Here is a 13,054-nt window from a genome sequence, read left to right as displayed (position 1 = left end):
TAAACAATGGAAACCAAGTATAGAGCCCAACTCGTCCATGCTGACCATTCCCCTGCAACTGACCCATATCCCTAAATCTATCCCTGGTGACTCCCTCTTCTCCTCTCTCCCACAAGGCAAGAGGTACAGACATTTGAAAATGCATACATCCGGATTCAGGGATAGTTTCTTCTCAGCTGTAATCAGGCAACAGAAAGGTTTATAGTACAAACCCATTGGAGTGCTTGCTCCTTTCTTATTTTGAAGCTCTACCCATATTGCCCAAGTGGACAAATCCTCTCGTATGTCCTCTGTTTAAGTGCGCTGTGACAGTTTCCCTAATTAATAGCACAACTCCTCCACCTCTTTTGCCTCCCTCTCGATCAAGTCTGAAACACTGAAACCGTGAAACATTGAGCTGTCAATTGTGTCCCTCTCGCAACCATGTTTCCGAAATGGCCACACCATAGTCCTAAACACTGATCCAGGCTCTTGGTTTATCTGATTTCCCTCACAATACTCCTTGCATTGAAATAAACACACTTCAGCCCAACAGCATCACCATTTAGGAATATAGGGTTTCAATGTTTCACTTCTCCCTACCTGTCCTTCCTTTGAGATTCACTAGTACTGATCCCTTCTCCCAATATTCCTTTCAATTCCTGACACGCAGCCCCCTGCTTCTTTAGTTTAACCCCCCTGAGTAGTCGTAGTGCCCTGGAAGAATATGGTCCCCCTTCAGTTCAGATACAACCCACCCCTCTTGTAATCTTGCAATCTCTGCCCCACTGAACCAACCCATGAGCTATGCATTCATCTGTTTTATCTTCCTATTCCAAGCGGGAGTAATCGGAAATTACTACCCTCAGGGTCCTGTTTTTTAATCTTCTGCCTGACTCCCTATATTCACTTTACAGGACCTCATCCCTGTTCCTATCCATGTCATTTGTGCCAATATGCACACCAACTTCCAGCCGGTCACCCACCCCCTTGAGAATGATCTGCAAATGCTGTTTCCTGGACTCAGGCAACAGGGAAGCAACAAACCTCCTGGAGCGTTGTTTGCTACCACAGAACTAACAAGCCTCATTTCATGATAACTATGTCTGAATTTCCCCTTCCCCATTGTGCTTCAGAGCCAGACATGACACTGTAGATCAGTTCATTGGTGCTGCTGTCATCCTCCAAGAATATCCAAAGATGCACAGCTGTTGTCAAGGGCAATGGCCGCAGAAGACTCCAGCACTCCCTGTCTTCTCCCTTTCCTGGTATTCACCCATCTGCTTTCTGTACATACCCTTGGTGTGACCACCTCACTGCAACTCCTATGACCTCCTCTGTCTCCCGGACGATCCTGAAGTCATCCAGCTGCTGCTCCAGTTCCCTAACGGCATCTGTAAGGAGTGCCCATGGCACTGCCCTAACTGCTATCTTTGCTGCACTAGACAAAGGAAAGTTTTAGAAAAAAAAAAAAATCACACCTTCTCCTGCCATCAACCCATGTGCCAAATGTTCTCATGTCAAAGCCTTGCACTTCCCCACCACACAGTACTATGCCTCTCAAGCTAAGTCTCACACTTCCTCTCCACATGACACTTGCACCTCCACACGGCCACTGCCAACATGGTCAATCTGCTTGTATCTACCTTCCTTTTATACTCTGAGGAACAGTCACTCCAGGATGCTAACTGCTTTCAGCTTGTCCAACTGAAACTCAGTTTGTTAACTGTTATTTTTGCATGTTTGTCAATCACCTTAATCTGTACCCTCCAGTACTTGACAATCAGTACCAGTACTTACTATATCCAATCACAACTACTGGGCTAAGGTGAACCCATTTTTCCACTCTTACCCACATAACTAAAGTCACTCTTTTGTGGAAGTATTTTTGAAATATTTTCTGTACCAGCTTGCTAACTTACTAAAGTTATTTTAAGTAGGATGTTTGCAGGTAAAGGAACACCTGGAAAGTGGTATGATTTAAAAAGTGGGAGCCCTGGATGAGATGTATGAATCATCATGATGACACGGTCTTAAGTGGCAGATGACTGGAGGATGTCTAATGTGGTATCTCTATTTAAGAAGGGCTGCAAGGAAAATCCTGGAAACTATAGACCAGTGAACTTAACATTTGCAGTATGCAAATTACTGGAGAGGTTTCTAAAAGGATAACACAAAGGTAGAAACAAAATGCTGGAGTAACTCAGTGGGACAGGCAGCATCTCCGTAGAGAAGGAATGGGTGACGTTTCGGGTCGAGACCCTTCTTCAGACTTATCCTATTCTAAAACGATAAGATATATATGCATTTAGATATGTAGGAGCTGATTAGGACAGCATGGATTTGTACGTGGGAGAATGTCAAATGAATTTGATAGTTACTTTGAAAAAGGTTGAAGAGGGCAAGGAGATAGTGTCTATGAAGACACTATCTCCTTGACACAAAAAGACACAACAGTTCTGCAGCGTAGGTTGTTCTGAAAACTTAGATCACATTGGATCCAGGGAGAGTTAGTTAACTGGATACAGCATTGATTTCATAGAAGGAAGCAGAGTGGAAAGGTGTTTTTCAGACTAGAGGCCTGATGTGAACGAGTTAGATGAAAATGTACAAGGCATCGTTAGTATGTTTGCAGATAACACTAAAGTGGGTGGTACCGTAGATGGTGAAGATGGTTATCAAAAATGGCAGCAGTTGATCAGCTGCACAAGTGGGCTGACAAATGGCTAATAGAGTTTAATGCAGATTGTGAGGTGTTGCTGAATCAAACCAGGGCAGGACCTTCACAGTGAATGGTAGACCACTAGGGAATGTTGTAGAGCAGAGGGAATTTGAAGTACAGGTGTTTAGTTCCTTGAGAGTGGTGTCAGGATAGGATGTTCAAGTAAGCTTTAGTATATTGGCCTTCATCAGTCAGGTTATTGAGTACAGAAATTGAGACGTTATGTTACAGTTGTGCAAGACATTGATGGAATAGTCATCAATCTGAAGAAGGGTCCAAAACAAAAACATCAACTTTCCATGTACTCCAGAGATGCTGTCTGACCCGATGAATTACTCCAGCACTTTGTGTCATTTCTGTAAACCATAATTTCTGCAGCTCCTTGTTTCTACTCGGAACACTGTTGTTTTCAGTCACCCTGCTATAGGAAGGATGGCATTAAGCTGGAAAATGTGCAGAGAAGATTTACGAGGATGTTGCCAGGACTTGAGGGCCTGAGCTATAGGGCAGGATCACAGGAAGCTGAGGGGTGATCTTAAAAGGTGTATAAAAACATGAGAGGAGTAGATCAGGTGAATTCACAGGGCAGCTTTTTCACCCAGAGGGATGTGGGTCTACAGAACATGCTGCCAGAGGAGGTATCTAAGGCAGATACTTTAACAGCATTTAAAAGACGCTTGGATAGGTACATGGATAGGAAAAGTTTAGATGGATATGGGCGAAACACAGGCAAATGAAACTAGTTTAGTTGGGACATCCTGCCGGTATGTATGTTGGGTGGAAAGACCCGTTTTCATGTTGTATGACAATGACTAGCTCAAGTTTTTCACATCTTTTCTAAGATGCAGCATCCAGAAATAGACATTTTCTGCTGCCACATACATTTTCTCAATGATTCAATTCAATACTATATTGTCACGTACCTAGTTGCAGTGAAATGCTTTGTTTTGCATCCAACCCTGTAAAATCATATAGATCTCAACTAGACATTACAAAAGTGTCACCACGTTTCTAGTGCTGACAAGTACAAATGTGCCCACGTTCTCAGCAACCCCCGCTGACCCCCCCCCCCCCACCCCTTCCTGTCGATCTCAGCAGCATAGGCAGTAAGCAAAGTTGTATTTACAGTAAAATTACAATTAGTTCTAATGAGGGATCTTCAGAAATCAACATAATGTGAAATTACAGCAAGAGGCATATAGAATATATTCTACTTTCTCGCTCCATTAAAAAGATTGGTCACAATACCTTGACAGCCTGTTCCAGTTTGATTCCCTCCATAATATCCACAGGTGCTTTGATAATAGCATCTGGTGTCTCAGCTGCCACATCTTCAATGTTCACACCACCATGACTGCTACCAATGAGAACTGGCCCCTGCAGGAAGAAACATGCAGAAATTAAACTAAAAAAAACCTTCACGAGATCCAAAACACATTTTTTATAACTTATAAAAGACATGCACGTTTATAGGTTAATTAGCTTCCATAAATTGTCCCTTGGGAGTGTTTAGTTCAATCCATGGGGACAGGAGGAAAAAAAAGGGGGGGGGGGGAAGAGAAATTTATGAAAATTGAATGAAACACGGATTCTGGGATATTCCTGAAATACTAAAAACCAATTGCTCATTTTGTTCAAGTACAAAAGGTTCTCTCAGGACTCACGTAAACACACCAAGATGTCAGCTAAGTGTCATTGAGCAAAGAAACAGGTCCTTTGGTCTCCAGTCTCTGCCTTCATGTACCAAGTGATACCAATTCCATTTGGGTAGCACAGTGGGGCAGGTAGCGGTGTTACTGTGTCCAGTCATGATTCTGGTGCCATTTCCATGGCGTTTGCACATGCTTCCTGTGACCATGAGAGTTTCCCCTCACATCATAAAGGCATGCAGGTTGGGCTGTGTAAGTCAACCCTACTATGTAGGTGAATGCTGGGATCTGGAAGGGTGAGGGAAGGGGGAGGAACAATTATGAAAAATACAGAATTGATGCAAACGGTTACTAAATGTGATTTGTGGCCTTTTGTGCCACAGCCTTAAAAGTATAGAATGTGACAGAATCTGTTTCCACCACCCTCTCAAGTCATTCTCCTCAAGGTAATGACACTTGTAGGATATGACTGAGTGTGATTGAGTGAACAGATAAGGCCGAGTTGATTTTTTTTTTTTTTAAATCATAGGTATAAAATTATTACCGGAAAAATTAATTGGGCTAGAAGACAATAAATTCAGTGGACCTTGCAATAACCTGAAGCCCAGGTTTTGAAAGAATGTGGCAAAGATGGTTGTCAAGAATTGCAGCAGGATCTTGCAGCGTTGTAAAGCAGAGGGATCTAGGAGTGCATGTACACAGTTCCTTGAAAGCAACGTCACAAATAGATAAGGTGGTCAAGACGGATTTTAATATATTGTCCTTTATTAGTCAGAGTATTGAGTATAGAAGTGTTTAAGAAGGAACTGCAGATGTTGGAGAATCGAAGGTTACACAAAAAAGCTGGAGAAACTCAGCGGGTGCAGCAGCATCTATGGAGCGAAGGAAACAGGCAACGTTTCGGGCCGAAACCCTTCTTCAGTCTGAAGAAGGGTTTCGGCCCAAAACGTTGCTCCATAGATGCTGCTGCACCCGCTGAGTTTCTCCAACCTATTGAGTATAGAAGTTGGGAGGTTATGATACAGTTATACACAATATTGGTGAGGCCACATTTGGAGTATTGTGTTCAGTTTTGGTCACCCTGTTATATGATGTTATTAAGCTGGAAAGATGCAGAGAGGATTGATGAGGATTTTTCCAGGATTCGAGGGCCTGAGCTATAGGGAGAGGTTGAGCAAGCTACGACTTTAGGAGGATGAGGAGATAGCAGACCAGGGACGTATTGTCGTTTCATTATCTGTTGGTCCCGTAAAACAGATATTCCAGAAAGGCTCTGGAACCGATGATCGGTGGGTTCAATATGTACCCAACATAGGTTGAAAAAGGGATGAGGTTAGCAGAATTAATAGAGGGAGTTAGAAAAGACCTTTCTTGATTACGGCCATTGTCACGTTAGTGAGGGCAGGAATAGGTTAGATGAATATGAAGCTGAGGAGCTGGTGCTGAGAGCAGTGATGACCTGTACAGGAGATCAGCTAGTGCTACTTGGGAGGGTTTAAACTAGATTGGCATGGCAAATATATAGAAAAGACCAGCAGTTTTAAAACATATTTATTTAAATGCTAAATCTTAACAGGTAAGGCTGATTTACGCAGGATTGGCAGCTCAATGTTCCAGGGTAAGTGTACTAGAAGCTGAGAGGAGGCATGGCTGGTTGATCGTTGACTCTTTGACTACGGTGGACATAACTACAATGCTCAGAGATGATACTGTTGGGGAATTGTCCAGTAACTGTATTATATGCCATCAGAAGACAGTGTGAATTAGAGCTGATGTGTAGGAAAATTGCAGATAGCTGTAAAAATAACAGGGTGCGAACTTATTGTGGTTCAAAACACTTTAAAATTGAGAAAAGTGGAAGATGAGATCGCACAGAATTCTAGTTGAGGTAGCCAACTATATTGAAAATTGGCTTGGAAGAACGAGTCAAAGGGGGATTCAATATTTTGATTTTTTTGGGATAGGATTTACACTCATTTGGAAGGGAATGGATTATGGACAATCAGCATGACTTTGTACATGGCAGGTCATGTCTTACTAACTATATAGAGTATTGTAAAGAAGAGACAAAGGTCATTAATGAGGGTAGGGCGGTGGACATTGTCTACATGGATTTTAGTAAGGCATTTGGCAAAGTCCCCCATGGTAGGCTGATCTAGAATATTAAGATGCACGGGATTTACGATGACTTGGTTATATGGATTCAGAATTGGCTTATTTGTAGAAGACCGATGATATTCTGGCTAACGGTCTGAGATCAGTGGAGCTCGGCAGAGATCTGTGTTGGGACCTCGGATGTTTTGTGTTATATAAATTACTTGGATGTAAAAGTGGACGGGTCGGTTAGTAAGTTTGCAGATGGTACCAAGATTGCTGGGGTCAGGGACAATGAGGAAATCTGTTACGGTAGACAACAGGGTATAGATCAGCCACAGAAATAGACAGAACAATGGTATATGGTGAAAAAATCCAAGCAAGAGTGTTGCAATTGGGGAAATGAAATGTGAGGAGAAAATATACAATTAATGGCATAGCCCTTTAGCAGCATTGATGTATAGAGGAATCTGGGGTCCAGGTCCTTAACTCCCATAAATTAGCAACACAAGTAGATAGAGTGGTAATGAAATCATTTGGTATGCATGCTTCCATAGGTCGGAGCATTGAGTATAAAAATCAGGATGTCATGATGCAGATTTACAGGACTTTGGTGAGGCTGCATTTGGAGTATTGAATGCAGTTCTGATGGCCCATTACAGGAAAGTTGTGGAAGCTTTTTAAAGTGTGTAGAGGAAGTTTACCAGAATGATTCCTGGATTAGTGGAAGATAAGACACAAAAAGCTAGAGTAACTCATCATCTCTGGAGAGAAGGAATGGGTGATGTTTGGGGTCAAGACCAATGGATATAGCTACTGGGAGAGGTTGGACAGGATTGGATTATTTTCTCTGGAACACTGGAGATTTTGAAGACACCAGAAGTATTAAACACGTAGGTAGGGTAGAAAGAATCTTTTTCTCCAGGATAGAAAAATTAAATATTATAGGGCATAGTTTTACCGTGAGAGGGTCAGAGTTTAACGGAGACGTGTAGGGCAACTTTTTTTAATATACAGTGCGAGTGCCTGAAAGGCACTTCCGGGGTTGGTGGTTGAGGCAGATACAATAGTGCATTTAAGAGAGTCATAGTCTTACAGCGTAGAAACAGGTCCTTCGGCTCAAATTTCCCCTGCCGTCTAACATGTCAAATCTACTCTAGTCTCATCTGCCTGCATTTAGCCCTTATCTTTCCAAGCTTGTCACACCCATGTACCTGTCTAAATGTTTCTTAAATGTTGCGATTGTACCTGCCTCAACTATCTCCTCTCGCAGCTCGTTCCATTGACACCACTCTTTGTGTGAAAAAGTTATCCTTCAGGTTCGTATTAAATCCTTCCCTCCATCTCCTTAAACCCATGTCCTCTGGTTCTCGATTCCCCCACTCTTGGCAAGAGACTCTGTGTCTACCCATCTATTCCTCTCATGATTTTGTACACCTCTATAGGATCGACCAGTATCCTCCTGCCCTACATGGAATAGAGACCTTGCCTGTTCAACCTCTCCCTATAGCTCAGGCCCTCGAATCCCAGCAACATCACCGTAAATCTTCTCTACACCCTTTCCAATTTCAGGCTTAGTCTCAACCCAAAACGTTACCTGTCCATGTTCTCCGGGATGCTGTCTGATCCGCTGAGTTACTCCAGTACATTTGTGTATTAATCAGCATCTGCAGCTCTTTGTTTCTATATTCTACTATAATTTGATGATACTTACTACGTAATCTTATACAAAGATTTCAATTTGATGAAGTCAAGCAGTGTAAGTTTCCTGAAGAGCAAAATAATTGGATGGAACTAATTGGTCCTAACAAAAAAAATGCTATACTGAAATGTAATAGCACCAATCAGAAATAAGGCTTGAAATACTTGAGGTTAGTCAGTATTTGTGAAGATATAAATTTCAGATCAATGAGCTTTCAATAGAACAAAAAAATAGTTTTTATTTAATCCCATTTTCAGCATCTCCAGTCTTGGAACTGAAAACCTTAATACTTTTGCTTTCAACAAACATTTTCTGGCCTGCTAAGTTTTTTCCAACCTTTCCTTTTTATCAGCAGTATCTTGCTTCCAATGCTACAGGTGCACAACCTTTTATCCGAAGATCCAAATAACGAAAACCTCCGAATAGCGACATTTTTTTCGGTCCTTGAAGAAAGGTCCTTGAAAACGTTCACCGAGGGCGGCCCGCAGAGGTGACAGCGGAACCTCCGGTCGGTCCTCGAAGAAAGGGGAACTAAATCCCCATTCATAAAAGAGAAGGTGAGGGTATATTGCGCGGGAGGGTTAATAATTGACAATATGCTGCTACCTGCAAGCTGAGTTAAAAAGTTCCCACGGTAGACTCACGATACACAGTGTATCGCGAGTCTTGCGTGGGAACTTTTTAACTCAGCGTGCAGGCAGCAGTAGATTGTCGCTCCCTTCAGTTTCACCCCACCTACACCCCTCTGCTTCCCAGCCATGTGTGTGACCCCTTCCCTCCCCTCTCCAGCTCCCCGCTCATTGCACCGGCGCGGGGGCTTTGTACTGTCTTCACGTCGCGATGCTAGCAGCACAGTGCCAGTCACCGGAGACGTCAGGACCAACGGAACACCGACCCCCAGGCCCACTGCAAGCACGGAGATCCCAGATCAGCAACTCCAGCCCAGCCCCGTTCCAACTCCAGAGGAACACGCTCCCCGTATGGGCAGAAGCTGATGGTGTGCAAGGGGTACGTCTTGTTCTTGGGGTCGCGCAGCTCGGGCTGTGGGCGAACTGCCACTTGTCGCCATAGCGGCCCATCGGGGAGCGGATTCCTCTGGAGTTGGAGGGGGAGGGGGGTATTGTGCTGTTTGATCGCCCCCTGCTATCCCAGGGACAGGGAGACACAGCGGCTTTTTAGACTGGTGGGCAATCACTTCCAAAGTTCTGCCCACACAGTCAGTACACCTCTCCTACACTGCATTTCATACAAACATTTATTCTGCAAGAAAAAACGACATTGAAGACTCAAACTCGCGACCGAGTAACTGCCGGGATCAAGGCGCAAACTCGCGACCTTGCGGATATGAGCCGAACACTCTACCACTGAGCCAGCCATTAAAATCTACGCTAAAAAATTTCCATTCCGAAGACCGACAAATTCTGAATTACGAAAAGTGTCTGGTCCCAAGGCTTTCGGATAAAAGGTTGTGCACCTGTACCATTAATGTTAATTACTTACTTGAAAAGATCTGTCCATTGTGATGGCAAAGTAGTATTCTCTTCGTGGATATCTGCGTTCACAGATAAACACCTTGTTGCATATCCTTCCTTTCTCTCCAGTTTGTTTAGTGACTAATTTTTTTCCAATCATCCTTGAAGCAATATCTCGAACTTCCTCTGGGCTGCAAGAGGACCAATATTTTATTGAACATGACTATGAGAAAGCACAATCAAAATCCATAGTTGTCAATACAAGAAATGCATTTTAACATTCTTTTGAAATTATCACCTGATTGACGGATGAATGTAAATCAGAAATATTAAAAAAAGAAATCAAGTCAAAGGCCAGAATAGCAGTTTTGCAGCATGACCAATAATTTTGAGACAAAGGAAAATGTTTAAGGAACAAAAATTCCCTCTGAAGCTACCACATAAGCAGGGCATGTTGGATTAGTTATTTCATTGTTTTGTTTTACCTTCTTCATAACTAACCTTTAAAAACCCACGGACCCACCTAAACTGAAAGTGTGGGATAAATTTGACACTTTAAAGTAGCACTCAAGTGGCTCATCAATCTTGCTGCTGCAAACAAAATCTAATTGCTTTTCAGAATGATCTTTCAGAAGATCATTGGTTGCCCTCTCCCCTCCCTGATGGATATCTACACCTCCCCGCTGCCTTAGCAGGGCAAAGAATATCATCAAAGACAGCTCCCATCCTGCGTTTGGACTGTTCGACCTGCTGCCCTCTGGAAGGCGCTATAGGTGCATCAAATCCAGGACAAATAGACTCAGAAATAGTTGCTTTCCGAAAATTATAACTACTCTTAATTCAAATTCACACATGCACTGACTTCACAGCCCAACACCCGGACTTCCATCTGTATATATGTATATAGCGCCGCAGAATTGTGCACCTATCCCCCCCCCCCCTTCTCCCTTCTGTTTTTTTTTTTTCTGTTTCTTGTTTTTTGTACTAAATTATATGTATGCACTGAGTACGAGCAGCTTTCAATTTCACTGTACATGTATAGTGACAATAAATGGCATATCTATATCTATATCTATGTTGCAATGGAAGAGTGCCCATCGATGTTCTCCAGAGATACTGCCTGACGGCCTAAACTATTCCAGCACTCTGTCTTCATCTGCAGTGCCTTAGTTTCTAGAAGTGGAGGTGCCAGTTGTTTAGAACATCAAGTTCTCGCTCATAAGAAAATGTAAGAGAATATGTAATGTGACAACTCCAAACCAACAGATTCAATTTCCATCAAGACAACTCAATAAATATGGGCAGTAGAAAGAAATTCTATGATGTAAACAGAGGAAAATGGTTAAGGAACAAAAATTCCCTCTGAAGCTACCACGTGGCGAACATGTGGCAACTGCATAATCTCCTGCAGTCGTCCAAAAAGTCGCCTAAGTGAGACAGGGCCATTTGGCTTACCAAAATCAACTGTTTGGAACATCATTAAGAAGAAAGAGGGCACTCGTGTGCTTACTAATCGCAAAGGGACAGGCAGGCCAAGGAAAACATCCACAGCTGATAATGGAAGAATGCTCTCTATAATAAAGAAAAAATCCCCAAACACCCGTCTGACAGATCAGAAACACTCTTCAGGAGTCAGGTGTGGATTTGTCAATGACCACTGTCCGCAGAAGACTTCATGAACAGAAATACAGAGGCTACACTGCAAGATGCAAGCCACTGGTTAGCCTCAAAAATAGGAGGCTGGGTTACTGTTTGCCAAGAAGTACTTAAAAGAGCAACCACAGTTCTGGAAAAAGGTCTTGTGGACAGATGAGACAGATTAACATATCTCAGAGTGATGGCAAAAGCAAAGTATGGAGGAGAGAAGGAACTGCCCAAGATCCAAAGCACACCACCTCGTCTGTGAAACACGGTTTCTATGTATAAACACTGCTGTAATTTCTACATGATGAAACCAAAATGTGTAAAAATGGTCTTTATAAAAATCTGACAATGTGCACTTTAACCACGTGATTTTTTTAAATTACAAATTTCAAATTGTGGAGTATAGAGGCAAATAAATAAATGATGGATCTCTGTCCCAAACATTATGGAAGGCACTGTACAACGTTACTTGGCTGGAGCTCAATGACTATTACGGCAAACAAGCTGCTGGATGAACTCAGTGGATCGAGTGTGGATAAAAAAAGGGTGATTAATCAGTCCTGAAGCAGGGTCTCAACTAAAAACAGCAACATTTCTTTCCCAGCCCCTCTCCCCACCACCACCAACAGATGCTGCTTGGTCTTTTGATGTCCAGCAGCTTGTTTTGTTGCTCCAGCATCTGCAATTTCTTGTGACTCCATATACTACTACAGTTTGGTGTTTACAAGCTTCTTTCTTAATCACATTGCTACTGGCCCTTTAATTTCACAGGTCAATTAAAAAAATATATAGCTTTCTGTGTGGGTATTTATCTTTAAAATTCATAAAGACATCTACAGCTTTCCCTTCATTACAAACTTTTCCAAGTGCCTATGTTTTCTAAGATTATAGTTTCTAAAAGCGTTCTTCCAACAGGGTATATATACTGACTATACATAGTACAGCATTTAAAGTTATTCTTTCTATATACTTAACCTCTGTTGCTTTTAATTAATTCTACATCATTGAGTTAGGCATCTAAATGTATAATAAATGTTGCTAGATACCTTGTCACAATATCACTAATGCTGTATTCCTTTTATCCACCTACGGATATGGCTATTTTGCTCCAAAAGCCAGAGTACTAGATCTTGCTATGTCATAGGCCTCAGGACTGTGAGGAAGATCTTTAAAGATAGACTTCTGTGTTGTCTGCTAAAGAATAGTGTATCAATGAATAAGAAAATAAGGAAACTCAAGGATTTAAATTAGTTGCTCACAATGATATGATGAATGTGATAATTGTAACACATTCAAGCACATAACAATTACAGGACTCGTCAACATTTATGTTTCTGACAGTAATATAATAAACAAGCACATAACAATTTCAGGGCTCGTCAACATTTAGGTTTCTGACAGTAACATAATAAACAAGCACATAACAATTACAGGGCTCATCAACATTTATGTTTTGCTAAAGAGCTATATGCTTGCAAATTTTAATAATTTCATTGAACTTTCCAAGTATTTGGTTTGAGAGACAATTAGCTCTGCTATAAGGTGATAGTTTGCGTTCCAAAGTTTACGGGCCCGATAGCTTCAGATCTGTATTTATAAAGGCATTTTTTCACCCACAGGTTCTCCATAAACAAAGTCTTATTAATAGCAAGTTTACTTTTGTAACTACAAGCTAAAAATACAAGAAACTTTGTATTACATTGTTGAATAGAGTATCATTGCATGATTGTCAATAGAAGCAATTGTTTGTCAATTTTAATAGCCACCTATGGTGTAGCAGTTGTCTTACAAG

At 41.9% G+C, this 13,054-nt stretch overlaps 1 protein-coding gene across 1 annotated transcript in view; it reads right to left on the bottom strand.

Annotated features, from left to right (window-relative positions):
• Nucleotides 1-13,054, bottom strand: part of sucla2 (succinate-CoA ligase ADP-forming subunit beta) — a 40,008-nt gene that overhangs the window by 13,255 nt on the left and 13,699 nt on the right. The window contains exons 4-5 of the mRNA XM_055643944.1: nucleotides 9,647-9,809; nucleotides 3,950-4,078 (exon numbers count right to left, since the gene is read on the bottom strand). Of these exons, the coding sequence (XP_055499919.1) occupies nucleotides 3,950-4,078; nucleotides 9,647-9,809 (292 nt within the window). The remainder of the gene's footprint in view (nucleotides 1-3,949; nucleotides 4,079-9,646; nucleotides 9,810-13,054) is intronic.

Source organism: Leucoraja erinacea, chromosome 12, assembly GCF_028641065.1.
Source record: "Leucoraja erinacea ecotype New England chromosome 12, Leri_hhj_1, whole genome shotgun sequence".
Classification (NCBI taxonomy): Eukaryota; Metazoa; Chordata; class Chondrichthyes; order Rajiformes; family Rajidae; genus Leucoraja; species Leucoraja erinaceus.
Note: the sequence above shows the minus strand (reverse complement) of the source record. Positions and strands in the feature narration are given on the sequence as shown.